This window comes from Balaenoptera acutorostrata, chromosome 20 (assembly GCF_949987535.1).
Source record: "Balaenoptera acutorostrata chromosome 20, mBalAcu1.1, whole genome shotgun sequence".
Lineage (NCBI taxonomy): Eukaryota > Metazoa > Chordata > Mammalia > Artiodactyla > Balaenopteridae > Balaenoptera > Balaenoptera acutorostrata.
Genome location: NC_080083.1, coordinates 8,263,041 through 8,290,453, shown reverse-complemented (window position 1 = coordinate 8,290,453; position 27,413 = coordinate 8,263,041). Strand labels below are relative to the sequence as shown.

Below are 27,413 nucleotides of genomic sequence, written 5' to 3'. Positions count from 1 at the left end.
ATCTGGGACTATTCCTTTAGACGTTTCTGATCGTTTCTTTATATTAAGAGATTGTTTTCGTAACACTATCATTTCTTGCTTTATGCTAGCTTTGCACCACTATGCTGTGGAAGACAGAAAAACCAAAACCGTTCCAGTGCGAGGAAATGGGATGTCCAAGTACAGACGTCCCATTCTATCCAAGGCATCTGGCTCAGCTCTGCCCTCCCTCTCTTGCCAAGTAGCAGGAAATGCTCCGGTCCACAGTTTGTTCATTGCTATGCTCTGCAGAGCTAAAAGGTGGGCATCTGATAATTAGGGAGAATAACATTCCTCTGCTACTTTCCCTGGATAAAGAAAATTCTAAATTTATGTATTAAATACAATGAGGCTTTTGGGTTAAAACACTTACCAGGCCCTACAATGTTAACAGATTAGAAATTTTTTAAGTTGCAACTTTTAAAGCTGCGGCCCCAAATTCAAAATTTAATGTGTGGCATAAAGTTAGGTTTCCACCTGTTTAAGAAGTATTAAAGTAATTCCAGTTAATATAAATGTTTCAGACATTAAAAAAAAAAAAAAATTTGTAGTTTTCAGCATACACATCTTTTACCTCCTTAGTTAAGTTTATTCCTAGGTATTTTATTCTTTTTGGTGCTATTGCTAATGGGTTATATTCATAATTTTCTTTTCAGATAGTTTATTACTAGTTTATAGAATGTAACCGACTTTTGTATGTTGATTTTGTATTCTGCAACTTGAATTTGAAATAAATCCTGAATTTGTTTAAAAAAAAAAAAAAAGTAATTCCACCTGGTAATTGACACGTGAAACCCTAAGTTTACAGGCTTCATAAACATATGATTCAATGTCATGATGAAAGGGTAAATAAATATTAAAATTCCTCTATAAAGCAAAGGTAAAGCAAAATGGCATGCTGCTTCTCAGGAAAGAATAAGCCTCAAAGCAACACAATTTCAAAACTAAATATTTTGTTCATAGGAGATTTTGCTCAGAACTAATGGTATTTGTTTCTAGTAGAGATTCAATCCAAAGACAGAAATTAGCGCAAACACTCAAGACTAAGAAGCATAAAGAAAAGCACTTGCCTGGTGTTTCACTGGTTTAGGTGATTCCTGCTGCTCGTTACAAACAGATAAATGCAAACGTTAGCAAGTCTGGGTCTTTTCCTAGCGGTAAGCCACATCCAAAGCACCAAGTCAGTGTGAGGTTTAGAACCGCGAAAGCTGGTTTGCCTGGCATCTCTCAGGGAGTATTAACCACTACTTCTCGTATCTACAGATTAAGGATAACTGATGTTTATATTCTCACCCCTTTCCTATCACCAATTCTCCCCAAATTTCTATCCTCCCCTCAGGCTGCTGTGGGTGGTAGCTCTGTAAGTTCAGGAGGAAGCGCTGAAAATATCTGAGGATCTTCTCTTGGTGGAAACGAAGAAGTCTTCCTAAGCACTGCTCATGGATGTTTAACAATCCCCACCACAGCTTTGTAAGAAATTAGGCTTCGAGTTACAACCGTAATTCCAGTTTGCCCTGGTGGAATCGCTAGTTACTAACATTTTCCTGATGCCCTAGCTCCCTCCTTGCTGGGTGGGGAGTGGCGGAGACAGGGAGCTGTCAATTACAGCAGCACACTGAGTCCGCTTGCTTCCTTATTCTTGTTTCTGAAATTACAAAAGAATAAATCTAAGGGTTTTAAAAAACAACAGCAGAACAAACACTTACAGGAATATTATGGTCCTTTCGTCCTTTGTGTGAAGAAGCGACATGAGCAAGGTACTGAATGACTTTCTTAGTATTTTCTGTCTTCCCGGCACCCGATTCACCCCTGGAAGAAATATTAACATAGGCTGCTTCACAAAAAGCACAGCATACACATTCCCAAACTATAATCGACAAAATTAAACTGAGTTGGAACAAGAATTAGTAGGAAGTAAAAAGAGAATAAGTAGGGAAGAAAAAGAAAAAAAAAAACTATCACCAGTAGTTGGAAAATTATTATTTTTAAATGGCATAAATTAACCCAAATATTTTTTGGTAGATGCCGCTAAGAGGACAGAGGAAAATGTTCACAACGATTTTTTTCCCCCTTGGAATTGGGGGCTCTGCCAGAGAAGCGGAGTTTATTAGAATGTTTGTAAAGCAATGCCTCAGCACCAGAAACATATCCAGCACTGGAAAGAGAATTCCTAAAACAGTTAAATTAAGGTAATTTAATCTGAAGGAGCTGAATGAACTCTGGGATGTCCGCTGATTACCGACAGCATCTTCAAGGACACTAGACGCCTTCTTGGCTCATCCCTCAGACCAGGCTGACGGTGGTTCTCTCCCCTAGACCCACGTGGCACCTTGTACATGCCTCGTACACAAATCTTCACACTGATCACCAGCCTCACCCGAGGAAGGATAAGGCCCCATGCGTTTGCTGATTTGTATGTTTGTGTAGTTTCCTTTTAATCCACATAACCTTGTGCAGTGTCGACACACAGCCAGGACGTAATTTGTAGAGAAAATGAAGGGATACTACGAATTTTGTTATGAACTGGGACAAATGCTATCACTTCCTATGATTTCTATTTTCAAACGAGGCTGGCACATTTCAAAGGTTGCTTTTTATTTCTACTCAGTACTAAGCTTGAAATTCAGGCAAGCTGCTAGCATACGGTGTGATACTTGAATTATGGCCTCTCTGATCAAATACTTGAGGTTCCCCAAGACCCAGGCAAAGCAAAATGAATAAAATCTCAATTTGGATTAAAATAAAAAACTGTAATATATAATTAATTTTCTAAAAAACAACAACAAAAACACCCCAGGAACTCAAAAATGTTATTATACACACGGCCAACTAGTGATCCTCTATGCCTCTTCTATTTAAGGCATGAAAATCTATTTTTTCGAACTCTGACCCTTTCTTGAAATTGTACTTGGAATTGTACTATCTGAACTGTCCCCAACAAGAGTTCTTTAGGTTTCCTGGTTGCATTACCTCCCTAACTCTCTGCACCCGAACACCACCGAGGGGTTGGGCAAAAGGGTCCTATTGATCACCTAGTGGTATGGCTTTGAGTAAGGAAATTAACTTCTCTGGAAATGGACATCATCATTGGTAAAATGTAGGAATAGGATTAGACCCTTTCCAGCTCCAAGATTTCATGATTCTAGATACAACCCACTTACTGGTGTCTAAGAATATTTTACATATTAAGCTTATTAACCACCATCTACTGTTGTATTAAAAACTGCCCCCTTCTTTGTTTTGCCATCTAAGTCTAGTCTTACATACTCCAATCCACCAAACCTTCTATTAAGGTTTCTGCCTGCTATTCAGGCTTAAAAAGGCCTTTCCTGGCTTCCCTGGTGGCGCAGTGGTTGAGAATCTGCCTGCCAATGCAGGGGACACGGGTTCGAGCCCTGGTCTGGGAGGATCCCACATGCCGCGGAGCAACTGGGCCCATGAGCCACAATTACTGAGCCTGCGCATCTGGAGCCTGTGCTCCGCAACAAGAGAGGCCGCGATAGTGAGAGGCCCGCGCACTGCGATGAAGAGTGGCCCCCGCTCACCGCAACTAGAGAAAGCCCTCGCACGGAGACGAAGACCCAACACAGCCATAAATAAATAAATAAAAATTTTTTTTAAAAAAAGGCCTTTCCTGCACTAACATTATATCCATCTATATTTTCATTTCTATATCATCTATATTATTAAAACCATCTATGTTTTCTTCCAAGACTTTGATGGTTTCACTTTTTACAACTAAGTCTTTAAGTAATTTGAAAAAAAAAAAAAAAAAAAAAAAAAGTATGGTCTGAGGTCAAGATTGAATCTCATTTTCCCCTCAAATGATTCAGTCCACATCCCAACATCAACGGCTGACCAAGACATTGATTACCCAGCAATCTGAAATGTTATCTTTACCTTACACTTATGACTTATTCCAAAGCCAGTGCCACACTGCAGTAGTTCGGAAGTATGACTAACCAGAGCACCCATCACTGTCTTTAAAAAATAAATCAAGTAGTCTCTGAGGTTAATTTTTTTCAGATAAACTTCAAATAATTTTGTTCTGCTATATCCCTCTCCCATCTCCTCCCGCCTGCCACCCCCATAAAAAGTCAGACAGAATTTTGAGTTAAATAATGCACCTGCTATTTTTTTTTTTTTTTTTTAATTTTATAGCTACTTTATTTATTTATTTATTTATTTTTGGCTGTGTTGGGTCTTTGGTTCGTGCGAGGGCTTTCTCTGGTTACGGCAAGTGGGGGCCACTCTTCATCGCGGTGCGGGGGACCGCTCTTCATCGCGGTGCGCGGGCCTTTCACTATCGCGGCCCCTCCCGTTGCGGGGCACAGGCTCCAGACGCGCAGGCTCAGTAGTTGTGGCTCACGGGCCCAGCCGCTCCGTGGCATGTGGGATCTTCCCAGACCAGGGCTCGAACCCGTGTCCCCTGCATTAGCAGGCAGATTCTCAACCACTGCGCCACCAGGGAAGCCCCGCACCTGCTATTTTTAAGAGAAATGATGGCTTCATTTCTGTCTCAGTTAAATTCTGTATTTCTCTAAGTTCAAAACAGGCAAGGACCATGTTTATCTTATTCATCTTTTAAGTCACAGTGCCTAGCATAGCAGGTACTTGCTGAATTCTGTTGAATAAATGAATATACGTCCTGCACAAATTTATTTCTAGGCTCTATTTGATAATTTTTTGTTCCTGTTATTAATTTCACCACCATTATATTTTCTACCTGGCTACCATTGGTACACAGATAATGATTTTCGTTCATTCATTTATTCAACACATATTTGCAAATCATCTTCTATGTGTCGGGCATCCTTTTAAGTGCTAGAGATAGAGCTGTGGACAGGGCCCTTGTGCAGCTCAAGATCAGCAGAGACTTAAAGTAAACAAGAAAAACAAATGGGATAATTACATGTGAGGGAGGCGACGAAGGAAACAAGGAGGCGGCTGAAAGGGAAAAGGCAGAAAAGCAAAGGAAACTCCCTGGAGATGCCATGGCGGGGAGAAGCCTCCTGAAAGGAGAGCAGGACCAGGCAAGAGACGGCCTGGGGCAGAGCATCCAGGGGGATGGAAAGACAAATGCAAAGGCCTCAAAGCAGAAAAAAGCTCGGTATATCCCAGGAACTGGCGGCCGGAGTGCAGGATTTGATATAAATAACTAGCAAGGCAGACAGCGGCAGGAGGTACTGCCGAGGTGGGAAGGGGTGGATGTGATGTACCCTGGAGCCACGGGAAAGAATCTGGATTTTATTTATGTGTAATTTCGTTAAGAGCTATGATGTCGGTTTTCTCTGTTTTGTTCTTTATTCAAAACACCTAGTGTTTCAAGCTAAGCATGATGTTGGTTGTTGGTTTCAAACAGATAATTTTTCATTACGTTAAGAAATGAGCCTCATATAGCCTGGTGATGACTTGTCTTGAAAACAGCTGTGATTGGTACTCGTCAGCTTGGTTTGCCTCTGAGGTTTCCCAGCTAACCCCTCTCAACTGGACATGCTTCAGTGTGTCCTGAAAGCATTTTTTGCCCCCATCTGTCACACTTACTTGGCTGTACTTGACAACCACCTATGAACTCTGCTACATTTTCCATATTTCAGGTCTAAGGTACCTCTGCTAATAGAAAATATTGCTTCAAAGACAGATGTATTCCAGTACCTTACGGTTGAGGTCCCAAGAGGGGAGACAGCTTTATACTCTCACCTCAAAATGGGGATAATAGCTTCTGACACGTAAGGTTATTGTGATGGAAAAAATATATAGTCCGTCTAAAGCTTATAATTAGTAGTCAGTAAACATTACCCATTATTGTCCACTCAGCTGGTGTCAGCTGGATGGCACCATATAGGAGGGAATTTGAATGACTAAACTCTCTATAGTGTCAGTAAAGTGGTTAAGAAGTGGGCCATGGTGTCCTGGTGACCTACTTAGATTCGAGTCCCATCTACCACTTCCTAGCTTATGGGGCGTTGGGCAAGTTACCGGGCTCTCTGAGCCTCGGTTTAGACTCCTTTAAAATGAGATCCGGTTACTTCAAAGGACTGAGAGAATGCATGTGAACAGCGTAGCACGGCACCCAGCCAGAAGTTTCTCCATAAATGTCAGCAGTGGTAACAACTATGACAATGGTCAACAGCGATGATAAAGAAACCGACAGAAGTAAAAAGGTGATAACCTCTTATTTGACTATGAAAGACGCGGCAGGATCAAAGGAATGCAATTCTCAGAAAAAAGTTTTTTTAAGGGGAAATAGCACATCTGTCCCGGATGCAAAAGGGGGAAATAAAGCAGCTTGAACAAAAGTAAATGGGCAGGGCTTCCCTGGCGGCGCAGTGGTTAAGGATCCGCCTGCCAATGCAGGGGACACGGGTTCGAGCCCTGGTCCGGGAAGATCCCACATGCCGCGGAGCAACGAAGCCCGTGCGCCACAGCTGCTGAGCCTGCGCTCTAGAGCCCGCGAGCCACAACTACCGAAGCCCACGCGCCTAGAGCCCGTGCTCCGCAACAAGAGAAGCCACCGCCATGAGAAGCCCGCGCACCGCAACAAAGAGTAGCCCCCGCTCACCGCAACTAGAGAAAGCCCGTGCGTGGCAACGAAGACCCAACGCAGCCATAAATAAATAAATTAATTAATTAATTAATAATACAAAAAAAAAGTAAATGGGCAAGGGAACAACAAAGAAAGCTCAGCAGACTCCTCTCGAAGAAAATTAGGAGAATCCTCAAAGGTAACAACAGGCCAAGCCCTCAAAGAGTGAAAAAGACAAAGGGAATCTGACCTCATTTCCACCAGCGAGACAAGATCTACCAATGCAGTAGTTCTATACTGTAAAGGACTGCTTGTTTCATTGCTGGTCTCTGGGGCACAAGTGCAAGGTTAACGGGAGAACAGAGCAAGCAGCCTGCTGGGTGGGGTGCCCTGTGTCTGTTGCAGCACATATGGATGTAAAAGATCAGGAGTTTCTAACCTGAAGGTATTTGTGTTTTCTAGAGAGATCTGTGGCTTTCACTGGCTTCTCAAAGCAATATGCAATCCAAACAATAACATAAAAAACAACAGTGGTGAGAAGCAGTGATGCAGATAATTAATGCATGATCAGTTCCGAGATCTTTCTCCGAATCCCTTCTGGACTGTGGGTATTTCCCCAAAGAGAACCCTCCTTTCCCAGATCTTAATTGGTTTTGTTTTTATTCTCTCTGGATATCTGTAACATCAAATTCAGTCTAGCTTCAAAACCACCCTTTGCCTGAAGTTCTTGCTTTCGATAACCTCAATTTGAAAAACAACACATATATTTTACATAAAACATATAAATATACATATATATAAAAATAGCATTACTCAATGACTTCCTACAGTTTCAAAACTCTGTTCTATTAGAAAGCAGCTTACTAGGAAGGTCAGGATAGACTTGGGTTCAAGTCTTCTATTAAATACTAATACCAGCTAGTGTCAGCTATGGTATATAAATGGAGATAACAGGGGTATTGCAAAGATTCATGCAAAGATGTTAGTTCCTTTTTCTGGAAGATTTGCCTGGAACATTTTAAACTCCTATTTACAAGTTGATTTGCATACTCGTTCCCCATAATATAGCTATCACTGAGATGCAGGCACAATAATCTAAAAATCCCCACGTTTTAAGACTTGAGGACACGTAAAGCAAAGAGTCATTAGAAAAGCAAACTGAGGTCTAGAGAAGCTCACTGTCTGACCTAGGGTCATGGTAGAGCTGGGACAAAAACAAAAAACAAAACAAAAAAACCTATCCAACAACACAGTGGTTTTTTAACTACAACACACTTTTTGTTGCCTTCACTATTTTTTTTAAGACTATTTTTTTAGAGCAATTTTAGGTTTACAGCACAATTGAGAGGAAGGTACAGAGATTTCCCTTGTAACCCCTGCACCCACACACACAGCCTCCTCTGTGATCAACATCAGTCACCAGAATGGTACATTTTTTACACAGGATGAGCCCTGAGTTCATAGTTTACATTAGGGTTCACTCTGGGTGTTCTATGGGGTCTGGACAAATGTATAATGCTTTGTATCCACTATTATAGTATCACACAGAATATTTTCACTTCCCTAAAAATCCTCTGTGCTCTGCCTATTCAACTACCCTCCGCCCCCCACTCCCCTGGCAACCACCGATCTATTGATACTTATTATCTTCATAGTTTTGCCTTTTCCAGAAGAATGTCATCTAGCTGGAATCATACAGTATGTAGCCTTCTCAGATTGGCTTCTTTCACTTAGTAATGTGCACTTAAGGCTCCTCCATGTCTTTTCATAGCTTGATAGCTCATTTCTTTTTAGCACTGAATAATACTCCATTGTCTGGATGTACCACAGTTTATTTATCCATTCACCTACTGAAGGACATCCTGGTTGCTTCCGAGTTTTGACAATTATGAACGAAGCTGCTATAAACTTTCAAGCGCAGGGCTTCCCTGGTGGTGCAGTGGTTAAGAATCCGCCTGCCAATGCAGGGGACACGGGTTCGAGCCCTGGTCTGGGAAGATCCCACATGCTGCAGAGCAACTAAGCCCGTGCGCCACAAATACTGAGCCTGCGCTCTAGAGCCCACGAGCCACAACTACTGAGCCCGTGTACCACAACTACTGAAGCCCACGCGCCTAGAGCCCGCGCTCGGCAACAAGAGAGGCCACCACAATGAGAAGCCCGCGCACCACAATGAAGAGTAGCCCCCGCTCGCCACAACTAGAGAAAGCCCGTGCACAGCAACGAAGACCCAATGCAGCCAAAAATAAATAAATAAAATAAATTAAAAAAAAAAAAACTTTCAAGTGCAGGTTTTGGTGTAGATACAAGTTTTTAATCCTTTGGGAAAATACCAAGGAGTCTGATTGCTGGATCATATTGTAAGAGTATGTTTAGTTTTGTAAGAAACCGCCAAACTGTCTTCAAAAGTGGCTGCACCATTCTGCATTCCCACCAGCAGCTAGTGAGGGTTCCTGTTGCTTCACGTCTTCAGCAGCATTTGATGTTGACAGTGTTCCAGATTTTGGCCAGTCTAGCAGGTGTGTAGTGGTGACATGATGTGGAACATCTTTTCAGGTGCTCCTTTGCCATCTGTGTATCTTCTTTGGTGTCTTTGGTGTCTGCTAATATGGTCTTTGGACCATTTTTTAATTGGGTTGTTTTCCTACAGTTGAGTCTTTTAAGACTCTGCATGCAGTTCTCTGCATATTTTGGATAACAGTCCTTTATCAGTCGTGTCTGTCGCAAATATTTTCTCCCAGTCTGTGGCTTATCTTCTTGATCTCTTGACGTTGTCTTTTGCAGAGCAGAAGTTTTTAATTTTTTTTTTTTTTAATGAGGATCTTGAATCAGATGTGTATGTTTTGATTGATTGATTGATTGATTGATTTTGGCTGTGTTGGGTCTTCGTTTCTGTGCGAGGGCTTTCTCCAGCCGCGGCAAGCGGGGGCCACTCCTCATCGCAATGCGCGGGCCTCTCACCGTCGCGGCCTCTCCCACTGCGGAGCACAGGCTCCAGACGCGCAGGCTCAGCAGCTGTGGCTCACAGGCCCAGCCGCTCCGCGGCATGTGGGATCTTCCCAGGCCAGGGCTCGAACCTGCGTCCCCTGCACTAGCAGGCGGACTCTCAACCACTGCGCCACCAGGGAAGCCCCAGAAGTTTTTAATTTTAATGAAGTCTAGCTTATCAATTATTTCTTTCATGGATGTCTTTGGTTTTGTATCACAAAAGGCATTACCATACCCAAGGTCATCTAGGTTTTCTCTTATGTTATCTTCTAGAAGTTTTATGGTTTTTCATTTTACACTTAGGCCTCTGATCCATTTTGAGTTCATTTTTGTGAAGGGTGTAAGATCTGTGTCTAGGTTCTTTTTTTTCTTTTTGCATGTGGATGTCCAGTTGTTCCAGCACCATTTGTTAAAGAGACAATCTTTGCTCCATTGTATTGCCTTTGATCCTTTGTCAAGATCAGATGACTACATTTATGGGGTCTATTTCAAGGTTGCCTTAGCTATTTAATCAATTCTATCGATTTGGTTAACTTAAAACTTTTAAGGTATGTTACTTATAGCAAGAATCAACTAACTGTTTGAAATCCAGGATGGCTTATCATTATCACTTAATGCAATATTTGTATAGGACATAAAATTCCTTAACAACAAAAAAAATCTATTGTCACATCCTGATAGAAGACTGATATGAAGCAACCATTGTTTTATAATACAATTGTTACATTATATACAAACACACTTAAAAGGAGAAAAACTAGAGTTAACCAGCAGTTAGAGTCATAAAATGTAAGCAGAGTATTCTTTAAAAGGGGGCTTAGAGAACGGAGTAACTTCTTCACCAAGGGTGACTGTGAATTTTAATTATAATGAGAAGGAAAGTCAACATGAGGATTACACTCTTAACAGGATTTCACTTCCAATTACATTGGGTGCTCTCCCATGATCAAGGAAGTCCTTGCCGGGATACTAGAATAAAGGATCCAAGCCACCTGCTTGGTCATAAGTGGGAGAGCTCACACTGCGTGGCCTGAGTCTGCAGAAATAAAGGCTAGTTGGGGAGCTGTACGCAGATGAGGCCAGAGGGTAATTTACAAGTTCATCCTTTTGGGGGAAAAGTAAATTAGAGAGTAAATGACTAAAAAGTAGAGCTTTAAACAGGAGCTGTCAAACTACTTAAGTATTGATTTTTTTTAAAAAATGGTACTTCCAACTGTATTTTCTCTTTGTGATACCTTTGCAAACATAGGTACTTAATATAAAATAACTACTAAATAAAACTGACTAGTTATTCTCATACAGAAATCTTAATTAGCTCAGCTGTGTACTAAACTTAAGAAGACCCCGGTTACATACTCCTAGAGTTCTTTATTTGGTGGATCCTCAAAGGCACCAGGGAACATATCATATTTTCTTAAGTCTGGGATACCTTGTTTAACATTTTCATATTTCTCAAGTCACAATGTAGCTTGTAATAGATATAAGCATGAAAAGCTATTTGTTATTAACTATCATAACCGGTAGATTATTATAGAATTACTAAGAATTAAAATATGGTGAGGCTAAAAGAAGTAAGGGTAGGAATTGGCTGGATACAGGAGGGAACTTTTTGCGGTTTACGTTACACAAATAACTCAGCACATATATACTTAAGATCTGTGCATTTCATTATATGTAAAATTTATCTCAAAAGATAAAGATGTAAATATTGGACTTTAGTTAACGTTATGTATGAAGCATTTAGGGGGAAGTGTGCTGATGTTTACAAATGCATCAGATGAAGGGATTAATAGTCCATCAAAGTGGTTTTCAGTTTAAACTGAAAACAATCTAAACAATCAGCGGCCACAGAAAGGAATGCCATCTAGCCTTAAGCAGAGCCTCCTGAAAATACAGCTGCCACGGACCCCCATCCCAGGGAGTTTCTGGATTGGGAGAAGTCTGACCCTTAGTACCAGGAAGTGCAAATTCAGCTGTCCACTGGCATCATAAAGCCCGATAGAACCCTCCATACTTTCCCCCAGAAGTCCTAATTCTCCTACAGCACTCCTCCTTTTGTTAAATTTAGTATTTAAGCCTTTTATTTCTGGTTTTCAGCAAGTTACTCATGAGCACTCCCACACGCATGCGTGAATACACCTTGTCTTTTCTCCTGTTAGTTTGTCTGTTGTCAATTTGCAGACACCCAACCACAGGACCCAAGCTGGAAAAGTTCTCCTCCCAACACAAACAATAAAATGCATTGATAGATGGATAGAGCGATGAACAGATCAATATATAATAAAGCAAGTATAGTAAAATATTAATGGTAGAATCTAGGTGGTAGATATATGGGTCCTGATGGCAAAATTCTTTCAACTTTGCTTTATGTTTGAAAATATTTATAATAAAATGTTCAGAAAATTCAATTTTAAAAAAAAGAAAGAAAAGAAAACAAACATGGTACTTGATGACTGCTACTTTGTGTCCACAAAGAGATAACCAGCTGCTAGGAGACCTACCTCATAAATCCAAGCCTATCCATGGATGCAAATGTCAGTCTAAAATGACAATGACCATCTAATTGCATGCCTGCAATGGGCACTTTTGGTGACAAGAGTAAATCAGTGCTCACTAACCTTTGGTTCTGTCAAACGGCAGTCATCCCCTCCCCCAAGTGTTTCCTGCTTCCAGACATTCCAAACAGTCCTTATCCAAAATGGTCATCCAAGCTCCCAAACCACCCAAAGAGGAGAGCTCCATGTCCTGCACCTGGTCCCCTGCGTACTGCATGCAGGGTCACTGTTACTGTGACACTGCAGACAGGTGACACACAAGTTCTAGTCCTCTCTCGCTCCTGAGCAGAAGAAGGTAGCTCACTTATTACGCTCATTTCATGACGCTTCAGTGACTAGATTCTTGTGGCGACTTTATATTAACCAGTGCTGTATAATAAAGAATTGCTGGTCTTTGTTCCTGATTCCTGGGAGGGAGCCTCTAAGTACCTGGAATGTCTTTGTTATTCATGGTGGGCACTTCAATAGCTCCAGGATGGGGACTGGCCAAGCTGAGAGCCCAAACGGGTGATTAGAGGTTTGGGCTTTAAACCATGTGACATGAACCTCACCTCTTGGGAGGGGAGAGGGAGTGGACATTGATTCAATCAATCATGCCTACATAACAAAGCCCAATAAAAACTCTGGACTTTGAAGCTTAGATAAGCTTTTTGGTTGGTAACATACACTGATGCACTTGGAAGGGAAGTGACCAGAGGCTATGGCAGCGGTGCCTTTGGGAATCCCCAGACCTCACTCTCTGTGTCTCTTCTTTTGCCTGGCTCTGACTTGTCATTCTAGCAAAGTATCGAATCTGAGCGGGTAGTGGCAACCCCCAAATGTGTAGCTATTTATTTAGTCAGAAGCACAGGTGGCCTGGGAACCCCAGAGCTTGTGGCTGGTGTCTGCCAAGCAGGCCCACGTAGAGAAGCGTGCCCGGGAAGTCAGGGTCAGAAGTGCTTTGAAACAGATACTTTTAAAAAGACATCTGCAGATCACGTTCTAAATAACTGACTTTTTGGAAGAATACAGCCAATGGAATTAAATAAATAAGTAAGTAAGTAAAGCAAAAAAGTGAACAGACTATTCTAGAATATAGAATTAAAATGAAGAGATGTAAGGAATACAAGGAGTGAGAGCCTAACAGGATTTAAAAGTTATTAGAAACATAGTGAGGACTGTTACAGAATATGGATTGTACATGAGATGACATTACTGAATCACTGTCAATCTTCTCAAGTGTGACAATGGTCTGTGGTTATGTGGGAATGCCTTGCTCTTAGAAAACGCCTGCTGTGTATCTAGGGGTAAAGTGTCAGGATGCCTGCAAACTTGCAAATGGTTTAAAAAAAAAAAAAAAGTGCTGTGTGTGTACAAAGAGAACTGACATTTAAGTGAAGGGTATACGGGCACTTAAAGTACCATTCTTTCAACTTTTCAGTAAAATTCAGGTTTGAATTTTTTTAAATAAAAACTTGGGGAAATGCACGAGCAAAGGTTAAAAAAAAAGGAAAAAAATGAAGTAAAGAAAACGTAAAAATTTAAAAATCACTGAAGTAGGGGATGGGTATATGGGGGTCACCAACTATTCTATTTTTGTGTAGGCCTGAAGTTTCAAAATAAAATGCCTTTATAAAATGCTATCAGAAAGGTTTTACCCTTTGAAGACACATACAGTATTCACTAGTTTCTAAATTTCCTAATCTGTACTTAAGCCTGTTTCCTTGGTTCCTACTTAATTAAGAGATGCATTCTTTTGTTTGCATTTTTATCCATTTCCTAAGTATGTTCAGAACAGTGTGCTAGGTTCTCAGGGGATAATTAAAAAGCAATGAAGGTAAGTCACAGTTCCTACCTTACCGTCTAGTTATAAGACAAGACCCACACGACCTAAATAGGTAATGAATTGCTGTCTATAAAAAAAAGGGCCTGATGAGGGGAAATCAGTGTGGGCTGGAACTGGCTGTATCGATGGGCATATTTCCTCCCTGGGGGGAGAAAGAGGCTAAAAGGCAAGGAAGTCAGCCAGGATCCACCAAGATGGGCCAGATAGTAGGTGCTGGGCAGGGCTAGGAAAGACAGGAGAAATACGAAACGAGGTGACAACCAGAAAGAGGGATATGAAAGAGAGCGGGGAGTCCAAACACAGGGCAAGATTTAAACCTTGAGTCTGGAAACACACAGTGTTGATGTCGGAAAGAAGGATAATGGGAGACACATCTTGTCTGTGTAGGAATAAAGGTTAATTTTTAGGCATGTTGAGTTTAAACTGGCATTTATTCCCTACTTCACACCCTGGGCTCCACGCAAGACCAAATTACCTGGAATTGCCTGACATCATTTCTCACCCGCTGTCCCCTGTGCCCGGAAGGTTCACTGATTCTTTAAGAAGTCCCGAGGGATTGTGACAAGGATGAGGGTCTAGAAACTCACCTGGCTGCACGGCTGCCCACCTGAGCTAGAAACCCCCTAGAAGCCAGTAAGGACCAGCCAAGGCTGCTGCCTCCCAAAGGCCCAAGTCCCCCCCAGCCCCTTCCCCAATGCACCAGGGCGCAGAGATGAACTCTGCAGAGGAGCCTTCAGACTCACACCCCTGCCAGCCTTGTTCACTGCCTCAAATGTCGCTCCTCTGCTCTCATATTGTGTTTTCTTTCTCCTGATCCCAAACCCCACTATTTCCTGCTCCCGCCCCCCTCTTTTCCTCCGTACTCTCTGGGCCCCCCATTCCACAGTGTGCAAAGGCACCCCCGTTCTCAGTGTCCTCGCCGAACACTCCCTCCTCCGCTGGCCCCGCTCCACGTCACACACCTGCACACACACGTGATCAGGAAGAAAGGGGCATCCTTCTCAATCTCCCTCGTGTCGCTTCCAGACCCTCGTGTTACAAAGCCTCGACCCCTCACCCCCGCCTCTCTGAGGTCACATACAGCCATAACGGTTGTTCTGACACTTGGATTTATTTTGTCTAGTAAGATCATTAAACACAAACAAAGACCTCCATTCCCGTTTCAAAAAAGAAAGCACTTTTTATCCCCCCCAAAAAAGGGAAGTGTCTTACCTTGGAATAAAGGACATTCCTCTAAGTGAAATAGTTTAGCTTTTTGAAGGGCTCACTAGAGGCCACCATCCTCACACTATCACTCGTGCGTGTGTGTGTGTGTGTGTGTGTGTATGTATGTGTGGTCAAGCCTCTCCTCTCCTCATGTGAGTGACACACCCCCAACCCAGGCCCCTTGGCTCCTTGATACCTTCAACCCCGATGACCCCCTGCTCCCTCTCTGCTTCGGCTGCCCACTCCTGTGGCCACACCGAGGTGTTCCCATCTCATCACCTGCGGCCACAGTGCCCACTCTTCCTGCTCCTTCTGCGCCGGTGTCCCCAGGAGGACCTGTCCTCTAGTTCTCTGACCCAACTCCTTCCTCCCTATCAATCCCCCCTTGTTTGCCCATATCCCAGGCAGGGTCCATCATGACAGTTTCTCTGGCCAATGTCCTCAGTTCTCTCATTTCAGTGACCGCCCATCTGCACCCACTTACAAAAACTGTCCCAGCTTCTGCTGGATTGAATCTGGTTCCATTCCAACACCCTCGTGGGGCAAGGTCCACAGCAACGGCCCCAACTGTTTCACATCCTGCTGTACCTACCCCCTTGGCTAGTGTTTCACACACTGACCTTGGCCTTGGCCACACATCTGGCTTGGGAATGGGGCGGCAGCAAGTGCAGCAAGTGTGCACAACCCTTATGCACTGGAGCTTGCTCTCCTGCTGCTCTTGGCACCTGTCACCATGTTAAAACCAGGGCTGGCCTGCTAGAGAATTAAAGGGCCTACGGGCAAGGCACCCCGGCCAACAGCCAGCCAGCCAGCCAGCCAGCCAGCAACTCCCCCCTTCCCCACCCCCCGTCCCAGGTGAGACAGGTCAGCCTGGCCCCGCTCAGCAGAAAGGCCCAGCTGAGCCCAACCCAATTGCTGGGAAAACTGCTTTAAGTCATTAAGTGTCAGGGTGGTTTGTGGTTTAAGAAAAGCTAATTCAGGGGCTTCCCTGGTGGCGCAGTGGTTGAGAATCCGCCTGCCAACGCAGGGGACACGGGTTCGAGCCCTGGTCCAGGAAGATCCCACATGCCGCGGAGCAACTAAGCCCATGTGCCACAACTACTGAGCCTGCGCGCCTAGAGCCCGTGCTCCTCAACAAGAGAAGCCACCGCAATGAGAAGCCCACGCACCTCAACGAAGAGTAGCCCCCGCTCGGCGCAACTAGAGAAAGCCCATGTGCAGCAACGAAGACCCAACACAGCCAAAAATAAATAAAATAAATAAATTTATTAAAAAAATAAATAAATTTATATTGATTCGTATAACTCAGAGGTTAAACAATGCTGGAAGAAAATTTACACAACAGAGAGACTAGTGTCAGCTATTTCTGCTTCTCCCCTCCTCCTTATTAACACCAAAGTCTCTCTTCATGGGAAGGAGAAGCCACGAGATGGGAACTTTCTCAATTCCCAGCCTCCCTGTCACTCTAGAAGCCTCACGTCCCCCCAGGTCCCGGCCCGACGCCCACCCCGTGCCCTCCGCGCCCCTCAGTTCTCTCTGCCCTGCCCCCATCTCCCTCTGCAGCATTTAACCTCTCCCACATTAAACTCACCATCAAAAACAACAAAAGTCATTTCTCACCACTAATCCACTGCTGCAATTTTCACTTTCTCAAGCCCTGGGGAAGTAGCAGGCCGACACTTGGCTTTTTGATTCTTTTTTAAACTTTTTCACACACACACACCCCGCCCCCGTCATTCCTCAGCTGCCATCTGGCTTCGACCTCCCTCCCCACCCCCAGTGCACCTCAGTCGACCACCGCCAGCCTCCTGCTCTAGCGCTAAATCCCACGCCCGTGGTTCTGTATATTTCACTCAATCTCAAGGGCGTCTGACGCATTCTGTGGCCCACGGTTTGGGCGTCTTTGCGGCGTCTCACCCTCTTCCCCCACCCTTGAAGGTCGCCCCTCCCGGGGATCCCACACTCAAAGAGGCGACCTCACTCACCGCGTGGCTGCCGTCACCCAGGCCGCTGGCTCTGCATTCCGGGCACAGCTCCGACTCCACGTTCACGGGGCCAGCGGCCTAGTGACAGCTCCACTCTGGAGAGCCACAGGCACCTCAAAGTCAGTGTCCTCCCAAACTCCTTGCCTTCCACCCTGAGCCTGTTCCTCCACCGAACTCCCTACATCCTGAAACTGGCACAACTCCAGCCTCTCCGAGCTCCCCTTTCTCGGGCGTGTAAATCACCGAGTCCCGCTGGGCCTGTCTCCTAAACTAAACTCCACCCGAGATCCACCCACTTTCCTCTGGCTCCACCACCACCTCTCCACCTGAAGTCACTTCCCTCCCTCGTGGAGCTAACTCAACAGCCTCCCACCTGGTCTTCGCGTGTTCACGCTTCCCCGTGCACCCTCCCCACCGTAGCCAGCGTGACCTTCCTAACGTGCAAATCTGACCGCTTCCTGCCACGGGTTCTGTTCTATCCTGACTCTCCAGCACTTCACACACAGCACACAGGCGCATGATAATAATGCTTCCTGGGTGGTACGGGTAAATTCCCAAAATGTCCAAGAGGTCAACACTTGGACAAACAAACTAAAGATGTAAGTTTCACAGATTAACGTTATGAAATGTGTGAAAAGCCCAGTTTGACAACCAAAGAGTAACACCAAATTTAAGCAACTTATATACTGTAGTCTTAAAACAACAACTGCAAGGTTTACATCAAACTCTTAAGTGACTGCTCTCCCTTCCCCCTCCCCCCATACAAAAAAATAATGGCTTTTACTTTCCAACAGAATCGAAAAGAAGTCTGAATGTTCAACATTTACTTACGTGCAAAGAATTGACTGGTCCTCACGATCTACAAAACAAAACAAAACAAACAAAAAAAAAAGAAAGTGACCATTTGCCTGGTTTTTAAAAAATTTGATATAATAATAAAGTTGCAGTGATAGCCTCTAAAATACTAGTAACTCTGCTGCTCTCAGGTCAAGTTAACTCTTCCCAACCCTATTATATATTATACAGTCCTAAATCCAGTCAAGTTCATCATTCTACTGCCAGATTCTCTGGGGTAGATAACAACCCAGGCTCAGATGACTGTACACGTCTAATCAACCTGGACTCTCCAGCCCGGCTGCCCATCAGAGTCAACTGGGAAGTTTTATAAAAATGAACTCCGCAGAGCTCCACCTCCACCTTCAGGGGGAGGGATTGAAAACCCCTTTTTAAGCAGGTTCCCCAGGTGATTCTGATGCAGGGCCAGGTTTGGAAACCACTGCCTTTCAAGAAAACCCACCACCAGAGAGGAATCATTATTAATTTGACCTTAAAGGAGAATAAACCCCAAAAAGTATCAAACACTGAGTGGAAGAGAAGATTGAAGGAGGATAAACATCTATATGAGGTTTAACCACTGTCTCAAGTCAGAATGTTAGATACACCAAAAATAACGAAAGGACGTATGATGAAAAATATCTAACATGATTTTAAAGTGATGAACGATTTAAGTATTCATATTCAGCTCAATTTTTCAACTGAAAAGGTGAAATGCAAACCCACGTGTAGTCCAAGGACAAAACCACCTGTGCAGGATGTATGACTTCCAATCACTTATGAGCATCATTATCTCTATTTTACAGACGAGAATGTTCTTTGAGGAAGTTAATCCTCCAGTCACATAGCTACTGGGGGACAAGGATGCAGGTGAGAACCCAGGCCTGTCTGCCTCCAGTGCCTGTGTCCTCAACACTCCCGACCAAGACTGTCACTGCCTCAGAAGCAACTGCGGTCACGAGGGCCCGGCCCAGGTAGCATTTCTGTTGCTCCCTACACTGTGCTTGCTTTCCCATCAGAAAAGCCATCACGTGCCCAATGAAGGTCTCACAGTAGTTCAGGCATAGATAACCTCCATCAAAGAGAAATGAAGAGTTCCTTCACTACGTCATACTCTTTTCATATAATATTATTAAAAGAAACAAATCCATTCATATATTCTGTGTATAAACTGATTTATACCAAGAGCATATTACTGCCCGGCCCCTTGAGTCTAATTTTAATTCCTAGTAATCGCTCCTAACCACTGTTTTCTCCTTCTTTCTGGCCGCCATGGGCAACATAGGTGATGTCTGCCCCTTTACTGGTTCACTCTCCCAGGGATGTGTTATCTCCTTTCTGTGGCATGTCCTTCCCGGATCCATGACCACTTGGATTACCTCCACCTGCCCTTCGTGCTCAGCTCAGCTGTATCTCCTCTGAGGAGCCTCCCCAGACCCTCTTCCTCAGGCTTCTCCCTGTTTCCTTCTTTTGACCACAGTATTCTGGAGTTAGACAAACGACACTGCCAACTGCCTGCCCCACCAGCATGTGCTGCCTGAGATCACAGACTGTCTTGCTTCTTTATTCCCAGAATTAACAGTCAGCCTTCCGTCCACTGAGACAACCCAGTACGAGGAGCCAGGCCAGGCACTGGCAAGACACCGGGAACTGGAATCTTCTGTCCTAGTTCCAGCCCCGCCACAAACTGCCTGCAGATCTATAAGTGAGGCATTGATTCCTTGCTGGTCTCGGGTTCTTCACCTATAAAACTAGGATTTTACCAAGTTTTTGCACATTATTCACTCTAAACATGAACCCTCACACCCCAAATTCTCCTGGTCTGAGCAACGTCTATAGAACTCCACTTTATAGTTTACAATGAACTTTATATGCTAAAAACCTATAAATATAACCAGACACAGCCTTCTAGTGACATTTAAGGGAAATAACTTCATGTTCAAAAATGCAACTAGCCTTCTAAAGAGTAGAGACTCATTTGATAGCTCAGTTATTTTCCAAAGCACCTTTCAAAAAAACACATACGGAGGTACTCAATAAATCCATGTTGAATTAAATCATATTTTCAACAGTGAAAAAGGTTTCAAATCAGTCACCTCAGCTCCTACCTTGAAAAACTAGAAAAGCACAAATTAAACGCAAAATAAGTAGAAGAAAAAATGATAAGGAACAGAAATCAATGAAATGGGAAACAGGAAAAAAAACAAAAACAAAAACAAGGACCAAATGCTGGTTCTTTGAGATCAATGAAATTGATAAATCTCTAGACAAAATGATCAGGTATAAGACACAAATTACCAATATCTGGAATAAGAAAGGGAAAACCACTATATATCCCAGAAATACTGAAAGGATAATAAGGAAATATTAGGAACCACTTTCTGCCAAAAAATTTGACACCTAGGATGAATGGGATAATTTCTTTAAAAGACATGAACTACTACAGTTCACTCAAAAAGAAACAATAACCTAAGTAGATGTAGAAAAGACATACAATAAAACAACATCCATTCATGAGTAAAAACAAAAACAAAAAACTCAGCAAACTAGGAATACAAGGGAACTTCAACAACTTGATAAAGGGCATCTACAAAACACCTACGAACAGTTAACATCATCCTTAATGGTGAAGAACTGAATGCTGTCCCCGAGACCAGGAATAAGACAAGGATGTCTGTTCTCACACCTATTCAACATCACAAAGAAGAAAAATAATTAAAGGCAGAGACTTGAAAAGGAGGAAATAACAATGTCTCTATTTGTAGAGGACATAATTGTCTATAGAGATAATCCCAAAGAATCTACCAAAAAACCTTTCAGAATAAGTGAGTTTTGCAAGGTTGCAAAATATGTCAATATATATTTTAAAAATGATATTTCTATATATTAATAGTGAACAATTGGAAATTAAAAATTTTAAAGTTCCATTTAACACTACTAAAAACAGGAAATGCTTAGTTATACTAAGGGATATGTTATACTTAGATATAAATCTAACAAAGTATGTGCAAGATCTATATACTAAAGACTATAAAATATTGATGAAATAAATTAAAGACCTACATAAATAGAGAGATAAACCATGTTCACGGATTGGAAGACTCAAAACTATTGTCAATTCTGCTCTAATTGTTCTATAGAGTCAATGCAATCCAATCAAAATGTGAAGAGTGGGACCTTTTTTAGAAAATGACAAGCTAATTTCTGTAATTTATATTGAAAGACAAAGCAACTAGAATAGAGAAAATAATTTTTAAAGAATGATGGTGGAAAATACACTATTTGATTTCAAGATTTACTGTATGGCTATTGTAACCAAGACGTATGATATCTGCCAAAGGACAGACATACAGATCAAAGGAATTGAGAATCCTGACAAAGGCAATTCACTGGAGAAAAAAACTGTCTTCTCAACAAATGGTGCCAAGATCAACTGGATATCCACATGCAAAACGATGATCTTCAATCCATACCTTGCACCATACATGAAAATTAACTCAAGATGGATCACAGACTGAGTGGGAAAAAATTGCAAATCACTTACCCAATAAAGGACTTGTAACTAAAAAGGACAAAGAATTCTCAAAAATGAGTAATAAGAAAACAAACCACTCAATTTTTTTAAATGGTCAAAAGATTTGGACACTTCACCAAGGAAGACATACAGGTGGCATAAGCACATCAAAAGATGCTTAATATCATTAGTGACTAGGGAAATGCAATTTAAGACCACAATGAAATATCACTACACACTTTCCAGAGAGACTACAATTTAATAAAAAACTGACAATACCAAGTGCTGGCAGGATGCAGAACTGGAACTCTCAGCCGTTGCTAGGAAGGTTGAAAAATGGCACAGCCACTTGGAAAAAGTCTGGTAATTTCTTATAAAGTTAAACATACACCTACCATGTGACCGAGCAATCCTCCTCCTAGGTATTGAGCCAAATGAAATTAAAACTTACACTCAAAAAACCTGTATACAAATGTTTCTAGTGTCTTTACTGCCAAGAACTGGAAACTATCTAAATGCCCTTCGAATGGTAAGTGAATAAATAAACTGTGGAACATGCATCCAATGGAATACTACTCACAACTAAAAAGGAGTGAAGTATTGGTGGACGACGCTCAAATGCACTATGTTAGTGAAAGAAGCCACCCTCAAATGGCTAACTTGTGTATGATTACATGATGTTCTGGAAAAGGCGAAACTATAGTGACAAAGGAAAAACAAATCAGTGGTTGCCATGGTCTAGAGGGCAGGGAATGACTATAAGGAGAGTGTAGAAATTTGGGGGAAGATAGAGCTGTTCTATATCTTGATTGTAGTTACACAACTATAAGCATTTGTCAAAAGTCAAAAAACTATGCACTAAAAAGGCTGAATATTACTGTATGCAAATGATACCTTACTAAAATTGTATATATTTAGTTTTCCCATCCAGCAACATGCTGTGCCTCTACATTTAAGACTTTAAAAAAGTTCTGCAATTTCTTATTCAGGTTCTGCCTATTTTTGTTTACTGCTACCATATATATTTTTGGCTAAAGAATAAATACATCTTTAAACTTATCACCCAGTGAAATCACTGTTTCATCCCCTCACTAACCCTTTCACTCTGATGCCTGTACCCTCTTAGTTTTCTTCATAGCACTTATCACTATGATATTGTCTTTATTTATTTTCCTGTATCTTCAATGAGATAACAGTTCTCTAACACAATCACTAGAAGGGTTTTCCTACATTTGACAGCTTCTCAGGGTAAGGAGTTACTGTCTCCTACTGTCTGTATTCCCACATTATAAGATTCAATACATAGATTCAAGGCAACTGTAATTCATTATAAAACATTCCTTTTCCTGGCATAAAATAATGCCCTTTGTCCCTGTTTCTGCTGTGACGTCTACTTTAGACTTGAGATGACTTTAACTGGTGCTCCCTTTTTGTACTCATTTGGCCGAGGAAATGCCCATCGTTGTACTGCTATTATTTTTCTACTTTGAGATGTCTCTCTTGTAAGGGGCATATGATTATATTAGGTTCTGTTATTTATAGGGGGTTAAATGTATTTATATTTACTGCTGTATTTGGTGTTACCTGTTTTCTGACCTTTTGAAGCCTTCCTTGATGTTCCTTTTAAAAGATGGTCTGTTTTCCTTGCTTTTCTTTCTCCTAATATAAGAAACTTGTATCCAGTTTCAACATTTTTCAAAAAGAATCCTTTAACCTACATTTTAAAGGTTCACATTTTGATGTATATCAATCCTAGTCTTAAAAGACTTATTCTTAAAACAAGAGAGGGGTAGTATATGTGCTTATTATACTAGGACATCCCTTGGTGTGTCAGACATCATTTCAAGACTGCTGCTCAGGATTCCACTATATAAGTGAGCCATCTTTTTAAGTAATTACTTACTCGTAGAACAATTGGTTATTTCCAGTGTTTCTCAGGAAGCTACTGGAGGTTATTCTACATCCAAAATAACAGCATATGGGATCCATAAATTAAGAAATACAACCACGGAAAGAAGCAAGGAGGAATTCCCTGGAGGTCCAGTGGTTAGGACTCCGTGCTTCCACTGCAGGGGGCACGGGTTCGATCCCTGGTCGGGGAACTAAGCTCCCACGTGCCGCAAGGCGAGGCCAAAAATAAAACCCACACACACACAAAACACACATACCCTTAAAACACACATACCCTTTGATCCAGCAGTCCACAGAAAGAAGCAAGGACATAATTCTTAAATCTGTTCCCCTCTTAAATCTCCCATCTCTGCTCCCTCCTCCTCATTCTCAGCGGAGACCCTGCTTCGCCTTTCCCTGAGAAAACAGGAGCGTTTTCACAAGTTCCTACCACCAACCATATCTACCCACCAACAGGCAGATGCTTTCAAGAAACCTGGCCATGAAGGGAAGGAGAGGATGGAAGAGAGAATTTTCTTTTTTTAAAGTAACGGGGAAAACTTCAGCACATTTAATGCTAACATTAGGAGCCTCTAAAAAGGGAAGCAGAAGACAGTCAACACCGTGAGCTTCCTGAGACGGATTCCTAGGAGAGATGGGACGGGCACCAGAGGTGAAGGAGCTGGGAAGACTGCCTTCACGGGAGCGGGCGCAGGACGGGACGGTTTGTAAATCTGGCTCAGGAAGCTGCGGCAGCTCCTCTCTGGTGGCTTCTAATTTCTCCATGGATCAGGGGAAGAAGTCACCAGCTGGGGAGGAGAAGGGGATGCAGGGACCTAGGGAGCTGAAGTGGGCAGGGGCTTGAGACAATCATTAGGGAGAGTGAGGTTATAATCTTAATAGACAATCAAGGAAGGATTAGCAAGCAGTGCTCTGCGTGGAATCTGGGCTTGTGGTCATGAAATTAACAGGAGTATTGATCTGTTCAGCTGTATGAAGAGAAGACGCCAGAGGCATCAGCAACCCAAGTAAGAGCCTTAAAAAAAAGACAAATATCTTGACTGACCCAGGGTAAGAATTTTGCCAAATAAGTATAACAAAAGAACAAAGGGACAAGGGGCGTAGGATACTGACAGAAGACGCTGAAATGACAGACTATAAAATCTAAACTACACAAGGAAGAAAGTCAAGGCAGTACTGATAATACACAGGGGAAAAGGAGAACAGCGTCTGGACCCGAGATCTAAACGGAGTCAAAGAACACGGTCAGGAGACTTGCTGACTGAACTGCCAGGACGGAAGGATTTTGCAATAGAATTTCTGAAATATTTGAAAAATAAGATCATTTCAGAAGGTGGCACAGTCTAGGGTGTCAGCAGCATAAGTCAGAAGAGAAGAAGATTAAGAGATGATTAAGAGACCGGGGGCTGGCTGTTGACGAAAAACTAGGAAGTAACACAGGGTTATGGCAGGGCTTGAGGCAGGCAGGAAACGACGCTGTGTTGGGGGCCAGACCCACTAAGGAGGGAGGGGAGGAGGAGGGAGGAGGGGAACCCAGAAGAAAGCTGCTACAAGCGATGAGGGGCAGGCAGAGGAGGGGCAGTGTTTTCAAGGGGTAAAGAGTATTAATAGTCCAGCAGATGCACTGAGAGTAAGGACACTGATCCCATCTCCTAGCGCACAGGATCGGAGTGGAGGGCCCACACTCAGGGGAAAGCCAAGTTTCAGTTAAAGCCCGGAGGAAACGAAAACACTTGACAAAGACACTGAACACATAGGGAAGTTTGCACATCACAGAGTGGGAGTTAACCTAAGGCAGAAATGAAAAGAGAGCATTACGGAAATGAAGATGTGACCGGGAAACAAAAGAACAAGGAGATGTGGATTTCATTCTAAGACTCCAGGAAGAAGGTAGAATCTCAGGTCTTAGATATGCACGGGGTCCCCTGCAACTACTGTTAACAGCAAAATTTGCCTTTACATCTGTCTAGGTCAACAGAAGGTGGGTGGCAGTGTCGGCTGCTACTGAGTGGAAGCTGGCTGGGGTGGACGGCCACGGGGAGGGGCAGAGGAGGAGGAGCACACGGGGTGCTGGGGGAGCCTGGAATATTAATAGTCTTAGGTCCCCTCGCATGATTACCTACCGGGCACAGGTCTCAGTGTGCTGCGTTCAGTTTCTAACACGCAGGACTGCAAATGAGAAGTCTGAGCCCAATGACGCCCTCTCCACCGAGATCACCTGATCTTGCCCTATCCACACCACGCTGTGTTAGACCAGGCATGTGTCTCCTTTCAAGATTCCTGCCTGGCACTTAGTGAACCCTCTCAGTTTCAAGACTCAAGTCCTTCTTCAGCTCTGGTGAACTTTTTCAAAAATATCACTTCTCTCATGGCTCCTGAGAGTCTATACCATGTCTACAGATATGCAGAGTGTACACCATGTTTCCTACTCTTTCTGTCATAATTTCCATCAGTTTCTTTTTGTTGTGTATTCTGGAAGAACTCCTTGAGTCGGTCTTCTAATTCATTGCTTTAGTCCAACTATGTCAATTCTGCTATCCCATGCTTTCAGAGTTTGTGATTTTTACGAGCAAGTTTATGTCCAAGAACTCTACTTTCATTCATGCAGTCAAAGAATATTTCTTGAACAACTACTATGTGCCAGGCACACTCTGCATTTTTTTTTTTTTAAGTCCCACTGGTTGTTTTTTTGGGGGGGGCCGCGCCATGCGGCATGTTGTGATCTTCATTCCCTAACCAGGGATGGAACGTATGCTCCCTGCATTGGGAACACGGAGTCTTAACCACTGGACCACCAGGGAAGTCCCTCTGCATTTTATTGACGCAATATCCCCTAGAATCTAAAGTTAAGAAAAAAAATTAAGCTCTCTTCTGTTTTTTGTGTTAAAAAAACAAACTCTGTTCAGTAGGACCATCTGCTCTGAATCCTCCACATGGTCCCGTCAAGCTACAGGTCCTCTTCGTAGGCCCACTGACGTTTAGCTATTTATTTGCTCACGTCTGTAATTGAAAACCTAGATGGATGAGCATTGGTAGCTGGTCTGAACTTCATGAGCAGTTGCAAGTTGTTGACTGTTGTCTGACTGCTCTAGCAGACGTCCCACCCGACTGTGTTGTATCCTATATCCACAGGTAGCCCCCTACTTATAGAAAAAAATACAGTGGAATTGGTTAGAGTGGGGTTTTTTTGTTTTTTATTGTCTGTTTTAAATTATTACGTAATCAAAACTATCAACTAATTCTTTTAGCTTTCACGTGGCAGTTTATGATTGTGGATAAGAATGTGTCACGTTGCCTTGGTTTTGAATCCTCGTTCATACCTCTTCTATTTACATTTTCTTGGTCAAGTTATTTAACTTTTTGTGCCTCAGCAAAATAGGGACAGTAATTCTATTTACTTTATAGGATTGTTGTGGATTAAATAATACACATAAAGAAGTTAGCCCAGTGCCTGGCACATAATAATATTCAATACAGGTTCATTCTAGCATTAGTGATGATATTAATAATACCATATACTGCTAAGCCACATCTTCCTCACTCTGTATTCATATAGCTGGTTTGGAAACCCAGTAGTGGGGCATTAACATTTATCCCTCTTAACTAGAGTCAAGTCACCATTCAACCTGTCAAGAGCTTTTAAAAACTCTGTTTCTTTTCATCAAATGTATTTCTTTTTCCTCCCAGTTTCATGTCATCTATAAATTTTACAGGCATGCATCCTACGTCTTCAAGTATATTGATTAGAATGTTGGAAAGGGCACAAACCCCTTGGTGCACATCCTGACGCCTGGCCAACCTCTATCATTAGTCAGCATCTCAGGCACAACTTTGCAGCATCCAACCACGAGGAGATCACAGGGACCATGGAATGCCATGGAGAAGTCCTAATTCTCTGATAACACTGTCTACTATATTTCCCTTCCTACTCAGTGTAAAGTAATGTGAGGAATATTTTCATGCTCAGTGTAAAGTAATGTGAGGAATATTTTCATGCTGAGGAATATTTTCATGCTAGACTATTAACAGTAGATTCTAGAATCTTTCTTGG

The 27,413-nt window shown here is 42.6% G+C and overlaps 1 protein-coding gene across 4 annotated transcripts in view; it reads right to left on the bottom strand.

Annotated features, from left to right (window-relative positions):
• MYH10 (myosin heavy chain 10) overlaps nucleotides 1–27,413 on the bottom strand; it is a 136,712-nt gene that overhangs the window by 86,145 nt on the left and 23,154 nt on the right. For all 4 annotated transcript variants that reach the window (XM_057536023.1, XM_057536024.1, XM_057536026.1 and 1 more), the window contains exons 4-5: nucleotides 17,935–17,962; nucleotides 1,725–1,827 (exon numbers count right to left, since the gene is read on the bottom strand). In XM_057536023.1, the coding sequence (XP_057392006.1) occupies nucleotides 1,725–1,827; nucleotides 17,935–17,962 (131 nt within the window). The remainder of the gene's footprint in view (nucleotides 1–1,724; nucleotides 1,828–17,934; nucleotides 17,963–27,413) is intronic.